The sequence below is a fragment of the Emys orbicularis genome, chromosome 7, assembly GCF_028017835.1.
Source record: "Emys orbicularis isolate rEmyOrb1 chromosome 7, rEmyOrb1.hap1, whole genome shotgun sequence".
NCBI lineage: Eukaryota > Metazoa > Chordata > Testudines > Emydidae > Emys > Emys orbicularis.
Genome location: NC_088689.1, coordinates 74855193 through 74872562, shown reverse-complemented (window position 1 = coordinate 74872562; position 17370 = coordinate 74855193). Strand labels below are relative to the sequence as shown.

At 57.2% G+C, this 17370-nt stretch overlaps 1 protein-coding gene across 1 annotated transcript in view; it reads right to left on the bottom strand.

Annotated features, from left to right (window-relative positions):
- Window positions 1–1894: 1894 nt before the first annotated feature.
- The window catches only part of SEC31B (SEC31 homolog B, COPII coat complex component), a 40228-nt gene continuing 24752 nt past the window's right edge, over window positions 1895–17370 (bottom strand). The window contains exons 17-27 of the mRNA XM_065408721.1: window positions 16142–16268; window positions 15142–15287; window positions 13846–14019; window positions 12645–12833; window positions 11436–11643; window positions 10743–11042; window positions 6706–6761; window positions 5302–5448; window positions 4812–4928; window positions 4015–4086; window positions 1895–3428 (exon numbers count right to left, since the gene is read on the bottom strand). Coding sequence (XP_065264793.1) covers window positions 3249–3428; window positions 4015–4086; window positions 4812–4928; window positions 5302–5448; window positions 6706–6761; window positions 10743–11042; window positions 11436–11643; window positions 12645–12833; window positions 13846–14019; window positions 15142–15287; window positions 16142–16268 — 1716 coding nt within the window. The 3' untranslated portion in view covers window positions 1895–3248. The remainder of the gene's footprint in view (window positions 3429–4014; window positions 4087–4811; window positions 4929–5301; window positions 5449–6705; window positions 6762–10742; window positions 11043–11435; window positions 11644–12644; window positions 12834–13845; window positions 14020–15141; window positions 15288–16141; window positions 16269–17370) is intronic.

The following is a 17370-nucleotide window of genomic DNA, read 5'->3' as shown; positions in this document are numbered from 1 at the left end:
TAGGGATGGGGATCAGAGACACACAGGGATTAAATGACTTGCCCAGGGTCACACGGAGTCTCCGTGGCAGTCAGGCATGGAACCTAGATCTCCTGGGTGCCAATCCACTGCCTTACCCACAGTACAGTGCTTTTCTCTATTGTTAGCGGGATGAGAGTGTGGGTTACATCAGCCCCCAAACAGCATTAAAAAACCCCAGTAAAATGGAAATACAGATTGTAAACTATTCCCTCCCTTTCCCCCCCCCGACTGCTCCTTTCAGCTTTGGTTAGGCCCAGTGGTACCGGAAACCACAGCCCTCGCGCCAGCCTTCCTGAGGTGCCTGAATTGGTTCAGTGCCTTGCAATTCTGTGAAACCCACGTGCAAAGTGAATGTGAAGAGCAAACTCTCTCTCAAGTAAAAGACCCGGGGCTGAGGCTGAGCGCCCCTGACTCTGCTGCTCAGGATCAATATGCAGAATCTAGTTCCCAGAATATGAGACTCAGCTCAAGTGGTCAGGGGGACACCTGTAGAATGCAGTTACCATCGCTCCCCTTATTGGTAGGGGCTGCCAGCTGGCTTTGGTGAGCAGCCTGCTTTGGAAGGGACCACATAACAACCAATGCAGAACTGCTCCAAAGCTAGCTGGCCTGATGCTCAAGTGTGAGAGTTGGGAGAGTGTAGGCTGAATGCCATCTGCTCCCAGGGCCAGGTGCAACAGCTTTGCATGCCAGGACTCTAAACTTCCAAAAAATATACCTGAGCGCTCCTCTGTCGGTCACTCCCTCAGGGCTGGGGAAAGCCCCTCAGCCATGCCCCAGGTGTAAGCCAACGCAGGGACATCTGCCTGCATCTGGGAACAGCCAGGAACAAATGCTGCCATTGATAGTAACTGCGTGCACCCCCTCCTATCCTGACGAGCTGCCTGGTCTGTGGCAAACTGCAGCTTCTATTGGCACCAGGACAGTGGAGCTTGGACGGGGGGTGGGGAGAGAGAGAAGACTTGGGAGAGTAGCACCCATCTGCTGCCTGCAGGCCAGGTGTATGATTCTGCAGGGGGGTGGAAGTAGGAAAGCCAGCTGGTGAGTCTGACCCAGCGCACAGTACAGCCAAGCTTTGGTTCGAGGGCTTGGTACCGCCCAGGAAGGAGAAGCCAGTTTGCCATCGTGACTCAAACTCAAAATACTGAGGGAAACTAAAACAGGGCTGTAAGGCGAGAGACTGGTGGGGAATCCATCGAATAGGGGGGAATTATTTTGCAGCATGAAAATAAGTGCCATGAAACAGCCTGCCCCAGCACCCTTCTGCCCAGTGGATAAACACTCCCCTGGGACACGGGAGCAGAGTCAAAACCCTACTTCGCCTGATTTGGAGCAGGCACTTGAGCCTACTGCACTGGAGACAAGGGGCCAGATCCTCAGCTGGTGTGACCTGGGGCAGCCCCACCGACTCCCATGAAGCAATGCTGAGGATCTCAGCCACAAGCTCAAAGCTTGCACAGTAATATACCTGGGGGTGCTCACTAGTGCAAAACCCCAAAGATCTCTCTCTGCCCCAAAGCAGCCCAGGCCCCCCAGGCTGGCGAGGACAGATGGTTTAATACTGGAGGAGAGCACTCGGGGACACATGTTGTCTCTGTGCTATGGCTCTAAGTGGTTTGTAACCAAGGCAGCCTGGACTCCCAGCATGCTTGAAAAAATGCTGAAGCACAAACCATCAGGGGAAGCATCCAGTTTGCAGCAGTGTCCCAAACCAACAGCCAGCTCCAGAACCAGGCTCTGCCTTTCGCTCCTGAAGGCAGAGATCACCCCCAAGCCCTGTTGAGAATGGCAGCTGGCCCAAAGGGACCTCTCTTCATAACCAGAGGGAGGGCGACCCAGAGCCAAGGAGCGAGATGCCAATTTCACAAAAAGCAGCTTTATTGAGGCACTTTGTGCTGACAGAGCGAGGGAGAGACAACCCCTTCCTGAGGATCCCGGCAGAGCACCCCGATTCAGCAGGGGGTGCTCCGGATCCAACGTGTGGGAGGGAGAGGCTGCCCCTGTGCTGGATAGCAGGGGTGTCAAACAGCATGGAAAGTCACAGGGCAAGGGGAGCGCATCATCAGCAGGGGGCTGGGCAGCACGAGAGCTACATATGCCCTGAAATACCCTCCGCCCTCCAAGCGCCAACTCCATGGCCCCATCACCACTCGGGTTCACTAGAGCCAACGCCAGCCGAATGCCAAGCCAGGGCTCAGCACGGCCTCCGGCTCAGACAGCGCCATTCCCCACAGCAAGTGCCCCCCCTTTGCTGTGCCAATGGGCCTTGCAGGATGAAGGGGATGTGGCCCAGACTGTGCCCCCAAGCTTTGGGGCCCTCCCCATGAAGGGTGAAGTGTTCAGAGCCGGCTAGGGGATTGGCACATCTCCCACGTGTCGAAATCCCCTAGCCAGCTCTGAAATCCCAGCCTAGGGGCTTTCACACAATACTGGCTGGCAGCAGGACAGGTGCTCGTGAGGCTGGGGGCCACTCAGTGCAGCTTTCAGAACAAATGCTGCATGCTGCAAGGAAGCCCGGAGAGCAGCCTGGCGCTCCCCATGAGGAGTAGGGGAGCCAGAGAGCACAGGGGCCAGGACGCGGAAGGGTTTGGGTGTGGGGAGAGGCACTCAAGGGGCGCAGTGGGGGAGGGGACAGAAAAGGGAGCCAGGTGCAGGGTGCCGAGGAGAAGGCAGCTGCAGAGCAGAGGCCAGCACACGCCCCTGCTGAACCGTCAGCCTAGAGGGCGAAGGGGCAGGGAGAGGGCCGAGGGGGTGAGGCTGAAGGGAGGTCCCTATGGCTGTGTGCAGCATGGAGAGCTCAGCTCACAGGGAGGCTCTGCTGTAGCCAGGTGGTCTCCCCATCCCCAGAGGGGGGCGCAGGGGTAGCCAAGGAGGCCCCTTGCTTTGCCTTTGTGCAGGTGCCCGCCACGCTGGACAGCCTCAGTTTGAAAAGCGGCTGAAGTGGCAGCCGGAAGGAGTGAGTCTCCTCTCATCTCTGTATGGGGCCGGGGTGGAGCAGACACACAGCTGGTTTGGGAGGATCTCAGTGCAACCCAGCCGGCAGTACTAACACTGACAAGCCGCGGGAAGGGAAGAGTCAGTCCCCGGTGGGGTCTCTGCAGGGGGACGGGGACGGCTTGGCTCCCACACGCTGCTCGGGAGCTGGAGGGAACCTGCAGCCCAGCGCTTGGATTCGCCATCCCACTCGGTCTCCACAGTGACTGTGCCCCCCGCCTCCGCACCAGGCGCTAGACGTTCAGCTTGCTGGCGATGGTCATGAGGACTTTCAGGATGGGCATGAAGCCAGACACCTCACTGAAGCTGCTGCTGCCCACCACCTGGGTGTGGACCAGCAGGCCCTGCTGGTAGCTGCGGGCCTCCATGCAGCGAGCGATCTCATGCAGCCCCATCAGGATGTGAGGGGAGAGCTGTGGGAAGGAGCACAGACACCTCAGCCTCACCCTCTACCATAAGCCCCCCACGCCAACTGTCTGACCCGCCCTCAGCCAAGCGCCAGATGGGCACCTACAGCTGGGGCAGGCGTTGCTCAGTGACAGGGCCTGAAGGACCATCCCCACCCCTCAGCCTCACCAAGACTCTTTGGACTCTCTCCCTCCCCAGTCCCAGCCTAAAGCCAAGTCTCTGCTGAGTCACCTGTCAGGGCGTTTGCTTCCTGCCCAACGGGAGGAGAGAGGCCAGTGGCCTGACTGGTCAGTGGGTGTCTGACATACACACGATGAGTCTCTCCTGCTGCTGTAACGGCAGCACATTGCACCACACCCCAGCCGCACAGGGCTCCTGCACCCCACACGGGCCAGAGTTGGCACCGCGGTGGGGGAGCTGGGGAAGAAGGAGAGCTCAGCTGGTTTCAGGGATGGGGTGAAGGAGTTAAAGGTCACTGATCTCTAGAGGGCCACGCACAGAGCACAGCTCTTTGCAAAGGGGCCCAAGGCATGGGCATGCAGGAGGGCGCTGGAGCCAGCGGAGGGGCAGGGGACGGGTTCGCACACTTACAGCCTGCTCCCGGAGCTTCTCGTACAAGCACTCCAGTCGCTGCGCCGCGTCCTCCAGTTTCCTTTTGGTTTTCTGAAGTGAAGAGAAATCCTCAGCATGGGCTCTGCCAGGGGAAAACCTCCCATGCCACGGCTGCTCCCACCTGCTCCCAGGGTGCTCTGCAAACAGCTGCACCCCTGGCTCAGCTTGAAACACTCAGGGCATGGACCGTAACAAGCACCGCCACAGCACCCCTTAGCTGTGCCCCATAGGAAACATCCCCCCACTGCACCTGCCAACAATGCTATGCCTGCGATGACCCTGGCACATTCCACCCTCTCCAGAGATGCAGCCCAGACCCCGCACTGCAAGCCCTGCCCAGCCACCCTGTTCCACAGCACGCAGGCCACAGCGGCTGCTTGAGAAACAGTCTGGCAGGCCTGACGGCAAGGCTGGAAAGAGGCAGCCTCTGCCCGGCTGCTCCCAGCAATATCCTGCCCTGGCCTCACTTCTCCCCCCAAGACCTTCCCCTTCTAGAGACCCATGGGGAGACAAACAAGGGGTGGTGTGGCAGAGGCCCAGTAGGGGCAGAAGTATCCGCTCTGCAGGAAAGGAGACGGGCATAGAAAGACTGTAGAGCATGGTTGGGAGGGAAGAGAAAATCCCCTGGGAAGAGAAGCAGCACCAGGGGACGGGGTGAGGCAGGGAGAGAAGTCAGTGGCTGAGCTGGGACAAGACCCCACTCCTCCTGGCTCCCAGCCCTGTGCTTTAGCGACGAGATCAACCCGGGAGGAAAAGCAGCTGCAAAGGCGACTCACGGGGTCGGTGGCGATGGCACTGCAGCGCTGCACCAGCCCTTCGAAGGTGGTCTTCAGCCCCTGGTGCTCCGGGGGCAGCTCCTTCCTCTCGATTCTCTCTGTGGGCAGCTGGGGAAACTGACACCAAATGAAAAGCAGCCAATGGCGGCGTGCTGAGCCCAGGGCAGGTGAACTCCACACCCCACACCTCACTCCCCTGCCACTGTGGGGAACACATGGCTGCACTTGCAGCTTGTTCCCTTAGAGCCTGCAGCCCTCTGGGGTCCTCTTGACTTGCTTATGCAACACGGGTCACTCCCTCCTCCCCTGCCCTGCCCGAACGTGGTCATTTCCTACAAGGCTCAGGGAGCAGTCCTGGGGTCCTGGCCATGCTACAGTGGGGAAGAAGCAGATCCAAGCCCCAGTGTCACCAAACGATAAAGCTCTTACAAGCCAGCTTGCTCCTCACACCTGCGAGGAGTCTGGGGTGGGAGTGATGCCCCTGGGTTACCTGCATGCTGCCTTCTTTGGGTGCTCCCGGGGGTGCCTGGCCAGGTTCCTGGGATCTGGGAATCTGAGGCAGCAGGGCCCGCGGCTCTGTAGGGAGGCTCATTACTGGAGCTGTGATTGGAGCTGGAGGGGTGAACTTCTCTGACAACTACCAGGGAACAGAAAACAGCGAAAGAGCACTCGGTGCTGCCACTGAATGACTTCAGAGAACCAGGGGGTTGCCTGCACTTTCCCAGGCCAAATTCATCATCTTTGCTAGCTCAAGAGCCTGGGAGTCTGCAGAGCAATCCCAAATGAGGGCACAATATGCACCTCTCTCTAAACCCCAAGGGCCCTCAGAACGAGAGCGGGAGGCCCCCAATGCCCAGCCGGTGACCAGGGCTGCAGGGAGAAACCCCTTGGGCTCTCTGAAATCATTCAATCAAACGGACGTGCCACAGCAGCCACCGCCGCTCCCTAGAAAGCCGACTCGGCTCTGCCACGGCACGAGTCATGAATGCTGAGATTAGCTGCACAGAGCGCCCGGCAGAACAAGCGTTGGGGAAAGTCCCAGGACCTGGGGGTGAGTGTCTCCTGCAAACACTTCACCCCACCCCCAGAAAGCCAGGGAGTCAGGACAGATTCGCTCCAACCAGGCTAGATCAAAAGGAGATGGCTTTAACGAGAGGCTAATCCTGTTGTAGTGAGCACAGCCTGAAGCAGGTTCCCAGCCAAGCTGCCAGAAAGCGCCCGGCGTCTGCTCAGCACAAAAGGGGGCGGGGGGGGAGGAGGGTGCCAGAGGGCTGCTTATTGCACCTGCCAGCAGGAGGCAGCGATGGAAATGGTGTAGGAGCATTTGCTGTGGGGGAACTCAGCTCACAGATCCCCCTGAAGGAGTCACAGCAAGGGCCACTTGGCTGTGGGAGAGCTCCCAGCAACTCCAGCCCGAGGTCTCCCGCAGGAGGCAGTATAGCAGCACTCATGACTGGGAGCTCACGGTTACTCCAGCAGGAGGTGCTGTAGGGGCACAGCCAAGCACCAGGTTTAAATCTGGCGGTGCTAGCAGGTTTCTAGCCTGGCTGCTCTCCGAACCTTTCACCCCAGGTGCTGTAGCACAGTGGCACTCACAGCAGGGAGAGGCCAGCAGCTAGGACGGTGTTCGAGGTGCCTAGGGAAATGCACACTGCAAAACACTTGTCCTGGGAAACCAAGCAAGGACGGCTGGCACCTTGGCAAAGGAACAATACGGGCAGCTGGGAGACCTGGGTCCATTCACTGCATGACCTCAAGCAAGTCAACTCTGTCTCTACTCCCCTATTTGCCCAGTGGGGACAGCAATAGTGACGCAGGGGCGTGGGGAGGGGCCATTCGTTCATTCTGCACTCCCTGGAGGTACAGTCTGGCAGATGCTTTGGCCAAGGCTTACCTTTTTTTTCTGAAAGCCTCCCCTGAGAGCAGAGGGATTGTTCCAAGATTCCTGATCTATGGGGACAAAGAGCAAGACACAGGCGTGAGACTAGATGAGAACTCCAAGGCGGTGGGGCTCAATCTCTTACTGCTCTGGAAGCGGAAGGGCCTGGGCATAGACCCACCTCCCCTTCCACCCCCACTGTTTGGGTTGCTGAACGTTTCATGAAAAGGCTTTGTGGTCAACTCTGGGTCCACAGGCCACAGTCTGAGATTCCCCGCTCCTCCCCGGAGGATTCCCTTAATTCTGGCTTCAGGCAGTGGGGCACATGTATGGGCTGCAGATCGTTTCCGTGCTATGTCTCATGCCACTGGCACAAGAAAAACACTTCAACTGTCTGCAGCTTCTAAATCTCTGCCCTGGCTGCAAACTTCTACCACCGAGACCGAACCAACATGTGTGCAGGGTTCAAGCGCTCCAAGGTCCAGAGCCAAGTTCCAGGCTTCCCACAAAACCAGAGCGTGGCCTGCGCAGTACCAGGGACACAGCTCCGTGCTGTGGGCGACAGTGACAGTGAAAGGAACACCCCACAGGGCAGTCCGGAGCACTGGCAGAAATGCAGGCAGGTGGGGGAGAGAGATTTTCCTTTTCCGATAGCAGGCTCAGGACCAGCCCTTGGGAAAGTTTACCCATTCCCACCTGCAAAGTCGATTTCACCTCAGTAGTACATTCCTGGGGCAGTCTCTTTTGATCAGTGATTGTACAGTAGCTATCCCGAGGGGGCCCTGAGCCTTGACTGGAACCCTTCAGCATTACAAGCCAATTAGCCCTCCTACTAAGAGAAGAGCTGGTGTGGGCACAGCCTCGTTTTAAGGCACAATATCGAAGGAGTCAGTGGAGTTAGAAATAAATGCCAGCTTAGTACATCACCGATCCCTATCTGCTCACAGGAGGTGGCTCGTTAATCACTTGGGAAAGATGCAAAGGTACTTAGTGCGTTGAATGATTATTAGAATACTTCTGCAGCCATTCCTCCCAGCGGGTTTCAGGGATCACTCACAGAGGAGTTCGGCTCAGTAGCTTAATTAAGTCTGCAATTATTTCTAGCTCTGGTGATTCCTAAGAGACCGTGTCTTAAAATGCTGCCATGCCCACAAGGACACTTGAGGCTAGCACATTCTGGCACTGCTCCAGGGCCTTAGACCAACCCGATTCTCAGCCCTTCCATGAACTCTGCTTTACCAAGCGGCCTTTTACTTCACTCTGGGCAACTTACAGTCAGCATCAGGCATAAACTCAGCAGACTAGTAACCAAATCAGGCTTTTCTGGGTGCACCCTGAACAACTTGTCTCCTGCGGTCTTGGGAAGACTAAACTTGCCCAGGATGGTGTCCAGGGATTCTCCTTTGCCATGAGCAGCCCTCCCCCTGTTGCTGAGGAGCTCTGAGAGCAATGGAGATTTCTCAGACGACCGTCTGGCGCTCTCTAAATCTAGTTCAGCCACCCGTCACTAGCCTAGCCAGCAGGAATCGCTGGGTGAAATGCTACAGCCGGCGTTACACAGTAGCTCAGGCAGGATGATCAGACTGGGGTCTTCGGCCCTTAAAATGGGAAGGGGGAGGCAATGGGGCACCGACCCCAGAAATCAGAAAAGCGTATTTGTACGCGATCTGTGTACACCCCAGCCCCATTAGCACCAACAGGAGCTAATCATCTGTGCCCTGAGACACGAGACCTCGCACACTTCATCCTCAGCCCAAATCCCGGGGCTCAGCCTGCGGGTCTCAAACGGCCCGACGCCAAGCTCAGCGTTCCTATTCGTGCGGAACCCCAGGGCTGTTTGCGCCTCTGGCGCAGGGACAATAGTGGGGACCCTTTGTTCCTGCAGTTCTGTCCTACATGCTGTGCTGGCCACCACACAAGAGCCCAATGCCCAGGCAGGCAAAGCCTCACACTGCTAAGCTCCAGAGACTGGCCCAAGGGATTCTGGGCACGCAGCCCCCTCTGTGCAGATTGCTCCTGCGGTCACTTAGCATTACCCCCACTAGGGATGACTGGACAAGACCCCCTCCCCACAGCAAGAGCCGCAAAGCAATGCCCAGGAATGCAGCAGGGACTGACAGCTCCACAGCAGATTGTACCTAGGAACAGCGACAGGCATGGGACTGGGACTTAGACCTGCCATTGCCCCCCAGCCCAGCCCTCACTCCTGTCCGCCGCTGGAGGGTGGGGAGCTTGCAAGCAGCTTTAAACTGGCTTTCAAATTCCCCTGGGAAACCAACTCATCCATGCCTCCCTGACAGCCCTGAGCTACCCTACGCATGGCAGGGACCTGCCTCCTCAGCACACCTGGGAAGAGCCTCGGGGCAGCCTGACATGCATAGTGCTGGGCTGGATGGAAGATGAGGGGTGAGCTACCACCGCTGGGGTGGTATCTGCTGTCAGCTGTGCAGGAGGAAGAGGAACTGCTCCCCGGCCCAGCTAACGCCAGGGTGGGTAGGTGAGAGCGACGCAGGAGTCATGCTCCAATCCCTCCAGGGCTGGGTGGGAAGCCATATTGGGGCTGGAGGCCAAGGGCCCCTCTTTACATTCCTGGGCTCCAATTGCATTAGGTCTGCAGCATCGTAGTTACATCTGCACCTCCCCCAAACGCATGCCGTACACTCCCAGCTGGCCCCTCGGCACAGCTTTCCAGTGCCCAGCCGCAACACTGACACCCTAGGTTCCTGCACAGCCACTGGTACAACTGCCCAGGCGTGCGAGGCAGACGCTGAACAGCGAGAGAGCACGCATGTGTGCAATCTCATCACATCTCACTGGAAGCAGCGGGACCACCTCCCCCCACTCAGAGGTAGGGGGTTGCTCTTCGTACTGCCCACAGGATCTGGGTGGGGATCTAGCCAGGGGAAGACACCTGAAAATCAAGGCAGATTTTGGAGTCAGAGTCACCATCAAGCTTCTAGTTCATCAGTAACATCTCAACAGCACCCAGTGACCATTTCAGATAGCTCGATCCATCCTGAGCTAAGGGGGCAAGAATCTAGCCGCATACTCTGGGCCTGTTCCCTTTCGGCTGAGGCTGGATGCCAGGTTAGGGGATCTATGGAACCCCTCCTTCGGCTGCAGGGTCAATTTGGTTCCAAGGAGCAGTGCTGGATTGACAGCTCTTGGAGGCCACGCTCCTGGCTCTAGCCCAACACGAGATACAGCCCAGGCACAAACACTGCAGCCTTCCCCTGGGCTCCAACAACATGCCGCAGTCATGTCCAGCAGGGACCACCTCTAGGATGGTCTCCATGACCTTCATTCATCAGCCTCTCCTCTGAGGCTGCAACCCAGGGTGATGGTGTCACAGGCAATGCAAACATCTGTCCACCAGGGACTGGCCAAAGACTACCAGCTTGTTTCTCCTGGGCCAGCAGGTGGCAATGACCTCACATCACTCTCCAGCTGGGCTGGATTCAAACCAGCAACCAGGTGGGGAACGGCTCCAGCACCAGAACCCATGAACAATGCTCACAAGGCCCAGGAGAATCTGAAACAGGTGGAGAGCCCATTGGAAATGGGGAGCGAGGGGCGGAAGCTGGAGTGCAGCAGAAGGAAGCATTTTATCCCACAGCCAGGTGAGCAAGGATCTCTTCCTTGGAGAGAGAAAACCCATCACTCCCAGCACTTCTAAGGCACCCATCAGCCTGATTAGCTAAGCAGGGATGCCAGTGGAGTGATGACCCTTCACCAGGGTCTGAGCGCGAGTGCGGAGTGTCCCCATGGAAATGCAGCTGCCACTGAGCGCACACTGGGACCCTGCCGGGCCAGCTCCTCCCAAGGTCGCGGGGAGCAGGATGGAAACACGGAGGAGCCTGCCTGAGCCAGTCTTCTTAACAGTGTTTCACCAGAACTGGGGGTCTCAGCACTTCAGCAACCCCAGCCCTAATGACACAAGTTCTCTTAGCCCATTCAGGGAGCTCCAGCTGCCAGCGTCCTGGTATGACAGACCCTCGTTACCAGATCCCATCTGGGATGGGCACGGGCGAAGCCACCCAAGCTATACTCACCGGTGGGAGGGGGAGGGATGCTAGGAGCTCCAGGGCCCCCCTGAGGGTAGCCCACACCTGGGGGGCAGCTGAAAGGAGCTGAAGGGAAAAGCATAGGGGGCTGCCCCGCTGTGGGGAGAGGACAGGCTGCAGGATGCTGTGCAGGGACCAAGGCTGGAGGGAAGAAGGTTGATCCCGGTGGTGGAACGCCAGGGGGTGCAATGGGCCCAGGCTGTCCTGAAATAGGAGGCTGATTGGGAAAGGCAGCTGGTCCAGTGAGTCTGGCTCCTGGCAGGCTGAATGGCGGAGGCTGGGACAATGCTGAAACCAAGGAGAACAGTGTCAGCTGGCAGCCCCCTCCTACCAGGAGGAGTGTGATCCCCATGGCTCCCACTTCCCGCTTTGGCAAGCATCCTCCTCTCCCAAGCCATGCCCTGAGAAACATGCCCGGCCTTCCTCCCACATGCCCATCCCCAAGCCTCATCCCACCCCACAGCTTACTGGGGGCCTCTCCCAGGGCTCATGACTAAGCTGCAGCGAGGTCCGTGGGATCGGCAGCGCATGGGAACTCGGAGCAGCCTGCTCCCCAGCCAAGCTGCAAGCACTATGGCACATATGGAGCAGAGTCTGACGTGGGCCCAAAGTGCACGCCTGGCATTCCCTGCCCTGATGGACGCAATGGCTTTATAGGCTGCGTCTCTGGCGCATACTCACCTGGCCCGGGAACCGTAGCTGGTGCCAAGCCGGAGGCGTACTGGCAGTAAGGGGGCCGGCCTCCTGCTCTGGAGTACATACTGGTAGTGGGGGCAGTGCTGGCCTGGGGAGGAGCCATGGGCACCGCTGGCACCGGCTGAGGCATGAAGAGTGAAGGCACTGAAGACTGAACTGACACCGGCGGGGTGAAGGATGGCTGGTACACGGGCTGTAATGAAAACACAGACACTGCGGTGAGCCCCACCTGGCAGTCCCGCTCGAACAATAGCTGCGGCCACTGCGGGTGCTGCCCCTGCTATCCTGTGACCAGTGGCCAGCCACTCGCCTTCCCTGCCCACAAAGGGCACACTGGAGACTCCAAAAACGGCTGCCCAGCTCAGCCTGGTTGGGAAGCAGGCACCTGGCTTGGCTCCACTTTGCCAGCGCCATGTCTGCTGGCTGTGCCAGCGCAGGGCTTGGGTGCTTTCTTTCCCCATCAGAAGGGCCAGCTCTGCGATGGCACCCCACACTCCTCCTTCGCTCTCTGTTAGATCCCCGTCCGTCAGGCTGCGAGCCCCCAGGAGAGGGACCAGAGTAACCCCACGAGCCACGGGCAGGGCGGGACCCTACGAGCCCATGGGAGAGGGACCAGATTAACCCCCTTAGCCAGGCGCGGGGATGCTGATTCCCTTCTTTCAGGCTGGGCTCCTGCTGCGACCTGGCTGCTGTGGAAGGAGGTATTTTCAGTCCGTGACAGGTGCACCCATCCTACTGAAAGCACAAAGGAGCCAGCTGCAGCCCCCCACATCTTCAAGACAGAGGTGCAGCCTGCAGGACCACAGGGCACCGCAGGAAATGTGCCGTCTCAGTCAAGAGGTCTGGACTAATGGGATCCAGATGGACCATTGCATGCTGGGTATGTCCTCTGTGCAGGCCACACTCCACGAGGAAGAGGAGGGCGGGTGCACTGTAGAGACCAGTGGCTTGTTCTTTGGTTAACCGTGTGCCCCAGAAGTGGCGAGTCTTTCCCCAAACTCGCTTCAGCCCATCATCACTAGGAAGAGCCCTCAGCTAACGTAGTTCGTACCATTGGAGCTGGGGGTGCCCTATAGTCAGCTGCACCAAGCCGCCCGAGGGCAGCTACAATCCCATCAGCTTCCTTTAGCTGTCTCCTTCCCTCTCCCCAGTGCTTCTCTGCCCTGGGCATAGGCACCAGGCTTTGAGACTTACCTTCTCTGGATGCCTGGGACCCGGTCTGCGGGCTGACCCTTCTGGAGCAGAGCTGCTCTTGGCTGCCGGCAATGGGTGGCTAACTGGCCCGACATGCACACGAGCATAGGGGAAAGGAGGCGGCTGCTGATCGCCCACGCTCTCCCCTTGAGCATGGAAGAGACGGTCTCGGAGCTGCTGGATCAGGAGCTGAAAAAATGAGACTTAATGAAGTGCTTCAGGAGCCACGGAGGGAAGGCTCCCTAGGGTTATGAATAACTCCTTAGCCCACTAGGTGCAATACACTGGCAGCGGCATGAAGCCTTCATCAGTATGCAGCACCTGATAACCAATCCTGGGGGCCTAATGAGAGGCTGCAAACGTCAGGGTCCAAGACACCACCCTGATCTCAATTGGGAGAGCTCTCTGATGCCATGCCGAGGCTCCCCAACCTCCAGGGCTTTCTCCCACTTGGGGGTCCCCAATTTTTTTCCTTCCTCCAAAGTGGATCACCAGATCTTGAGAAGCACCTTCCCACCCATGCCTGCCCCACCAGAGTGACTGCGTTTGGTTAAGTGCTGCCAAGAACTGCAAAGAGCAGCATGGAGATCCCCTCTCCTGCCCTGGCCTCCAAGGCCTCAGAGGAGACTCTTTGAGGCAGATGAAGCTCCCAAAGAGAAAGAGAACCACCCCAAGGCAGGGGGGAAAGTGAGCTGGTACGGGCCGGTACAGCATACCAGTAAGAACCCGCACTGGCCCGTATCCAGCCCACATTAAAGCTCTGCCGCGGCAGCACTTTAACGTCCCTGCCCCTTTTGCCCCCCCTCGGCCACTGATGGGCTGAGGGGGGCAAAGGGAGCAGCTGCCCCGGGGTCGGTGATTTAAAAGGGCCTGGGGCTCTGGATGCCACTGCCGCGGCGTCCGGAGCCCCGAGCCCTTTAAATCGCCATGGGAGCCCCGGGCAGGGCGGGCCAGGCGGCCTGGAAGGGCTGTCTGGGGGATGCTGACCCCGAGCCCCGGCCTTTCCGCCCGAGGCCCCGCCCCTTCTGGGGGCCGGAGCCGGCCACGGTACTGGTAAGTGTCCTGAGTTACTTTCACCCCTGCCCCAAGGGACAGATTCCACCTTAATCAGAATCTACAGCTTCCTGTTGCATGCTGGCTCTCTACACTGCAACTTCCAAGTCTCTCCAGCACCTTCTCTGCCTATCTATTTTTCACCTACCTTATCAGAACTGCGGGGTAGATAGCTCATTGCCGCCGCCAAACACCCCTGCGATGCCAAGAGGCTGGCATATTGGGTGACCCGCTCTGCCAAGACAGGGCCCAAAGCTGGCCCCGCGGAGCCTCGGAGCATCTCAATGGACCTGCTCAGCACCATCACTTTCTCCACTAGGTCCTGACAGGGCGGGATGAAGACACAACACAAGCCGTAAGTTCTCCATTGAGGGTGAGCCTGGCTTTACTATCCATCTCATTCGGACACACACCGTGAGGTTGTGTAGGGCCAGAAGTCAGCCCAAGGGAGAGAAGAAAGGTCTCATTGAACAGTCCCGGAACAGGAATGAATTTCATGCAGCACCACCTATTTCAGAGCCAGGAACACAAGAGCAGCAGCACTGCTGGGGTGTGAGATCTGGGATGGGAAACTGACGGGGCTAGTTTCCTGGTAAGGAACCAAACAGCACCTGCCAGCTTCTCTTTAATGGGCTTTCCTCAGGGAGCCTACATGAGACAGAAAATCCCACCTTGGGAGGGAAAGGGTTAAACATTGTCCTGAGAAGGGCTCTCCAGGGCTACAGGACACAGCAGCAGAGCTAGCTATGGTGATTATTAGCTGGCCCTTCCTGGGTTGTGAAGGGGTGTCCCTGGCTCCCAGTTCAGGAGGGGAAAGGCCAGCTCTGAACAGAACCAGACGAGGCACTGAAGACACAAACCCCATTACCCTATTTCTTGGGCACAGGGCAACAGGGCTGAGGGTCTCTGTGGCAGAGGGGTGTCCAGGGGTGACTCACTGGATGGCCCAAAGACATTGAGGGTTGCCCAGGTAGGAAGGGCGGTATAGTGGACAGGGGTGCTGGGCTGGGACTCGGGAGACTGGGTTCCATTTCCAGCTCAGTCACAGACGTCCAGTTCCCCCCACCCCGGGGAAACGGGGATAGCATGGCCCCGCCTCTCAGGGGGTTGAGAGGATGATAGGCAGAGGTGCTCAGAGACCATGCTGGAAAGTGACATCTATGTTCCTAGACAGACCGATCAGCACCACGCCCTGTCCATTGCACAGCAGTCCATCCTGCCGCTGAGCACATGCTGATCCAGGCCCTCTCGTGTCAACAGACAACTTGCAACTTAACACAAGGCTCCTTTAGCCAGAATCTAGGCTAGGAGGAGACCCAACTACTACAGCTGGAAGTTGCAGGACTGGAGAAGCTGGAGCTCAGGCTCCAATCTGTGTCTTTTGGGACCCTGCACACAGATCCTAGCCTATGGAGGTTTCATGCTCACATCAAAGCACCTGTACCTGCAGAGCTAGGGGCGATGAGGTCTCGTGGTTTTTTACCCAGCATTTCGCCAACCTCTCCACATTGCCGGATGAGATGTAACATAGGCAGGCTTCACTGGACAGCACCCCCTTGCCTTCTGACTCCAGACGGGCCCCCAGCATATCTAAAGGGAGGAGGAAAAGGGGCAGTTTCCACTTATTTGCTCCCATCTGGCCAGCTCCTCCTCCCCCTGCCCAGCTCTCAGAAATCGTGCGATAGCTTTACACACTGGCAACTTAGGAGCCACATGCAGAGAGTTAACAGGCCATGGTGCAGAGGCTGGTGTCACCAATGAATCCATAGTCAAGAGCCTGGCTAAAGCTAAATAGGGAAGGAAACAATACAGCAAACCCCTGTCAGTCAGCTACCGTTCACCGACTGGTTCCCAGCTAATGGCCTCCAGAGCTTTTATACCCCGATCGCTAGCTTATTCCTGGCCAGCCACATTTCCCACAAGGGCCAGCCCAGTCCTAGCCCTAAACAGGCTCTAAGAGGAAAACTACTGAGCCCTCACCAAGTGGCTCTCAGCCAGTTCCCAGGCTTGCAAGTGTGCGAGGACTGCATGCAGTAGGAAGAACACTTGCAGGTGGGGTGCACCCCTCCTGCCTTCCCTCTCCCCAGGAGCTCCGGCCCCTTCCCAAATAAGCCCTGTACATATACACACCTTTCTCAGGGCCTTGGCCTGGGCAGCAGCAAAAGTCACTGCCCATAGCTCTTCCCAAGCCATGGATGCAGGCTGAAGGAGATATTGGCACATCCTTGTCCCATACCATGAGACTCTGCCCTGCCTTACCGTTCATATAGCCCACTTCCACTGATTCTGTTCTTCCTGCCTTAGCCCGCAGATGGGTCACGCTCTCATTTGTCTTGTCTGGAACGCCCTTAGCCCATTTTGGAAGTATTTCCTCCCAAGATCCATCCACCTCTCTCTGTAGACAGCCCAGAGGCACTCTGCACCAAATGAAGCGTCCCACCTACCACAGAGCTGGGCATATTCCTCCTGCTTGGAGTACGTTAACAAGATGGCCAGTGCCTCCTTCCAGCTCTGCAGGTCACATGTGCAGATTACATCTCGCCAGTTCTGCTGCACGATAGAGGAAAGAAGCTGCAGGAGAAGCAAATGGCCCATCAGTCCACAGGTTCAAACCTCAGATGCAGCTATGGAGGTCCATACATGCTCACACAGAGATCTACCTTGCACTTGGGTTAACAGTGTGACCCTGGGAGAACCCTTGGTGCCACCTGGCAGAGGGCCCCCCATACTGTAACTCACATCAGGCCTGACATACTCATTCCCTCAACACACTGCTGTCAGAATATGTACCTCAAAGGTGTCCGGTAAGGTATCGTATGTAAACTGGTGACAAGCTGGTCCTGAAAAATCATTGTGATGTATGTACAGGGTGTTTACAAATTGTTCTGTATGTGTGCTTAAAACTTGTTCAGCCTGCCCTAGACAGAGGAACATGCCTTTACCTGTCTGACCAGCTTGGCTACAGGCAGAGTACAATGAAAGTACATTTACATAGAAGGTAAACAAAGCCATCAGGCTAAACAAGCTGGGGAGAAGACTGCTTAACGATCATGCCGGGGACGGAGTCTGCACCCCAGCAAGCCTTCCTGGCTCTTGAGGCAGAGAAAGAGACAATAGACTTTGGGAGCGAAAAGACCTTTTAGTTACCCATCACTTAGGAACAGCACTGTTTGATTCAGTGAATGTTGGGTCCAGAGGGCTAGAGATGCTGGTAACTTGAGGTGAGCAAGGGCTTGTCTACACTTAAAACGCTGCAGCAGTGCAGCTGCGCCACTGCAGTGAGTCAATGAAGACTCTACATACGCCAACAGGAGGGGGTCTTCTGTCAACATGGGCACTCCACCAGCCTGAGAGGCGGGAGCTAGGGTGACGGGAGAATTTTCTCATTGAGCTAGTGCTCTCTACGCTGATGGTTAGGTTGGCTTAACTACGCCATTCAGGGGTGTGGATTTTTCACACCCCTGAGCAATGTAGTTATACCAACCTAACTTCCTAGTGTAGACCAGGCCTAAGAAAACTGCTTAGACAAAGATTGTAACTTGCTAAGATTAAATTTTAGTCATAAAACTAGAATAACTTTCTTAAAGAACCAGGATTTAAGTGATACTAAGCCAGAGAAAGGGACAGGCCTGGGTACAAACAAAACACAGCATGCTTGCTAAGCTAACAGGCT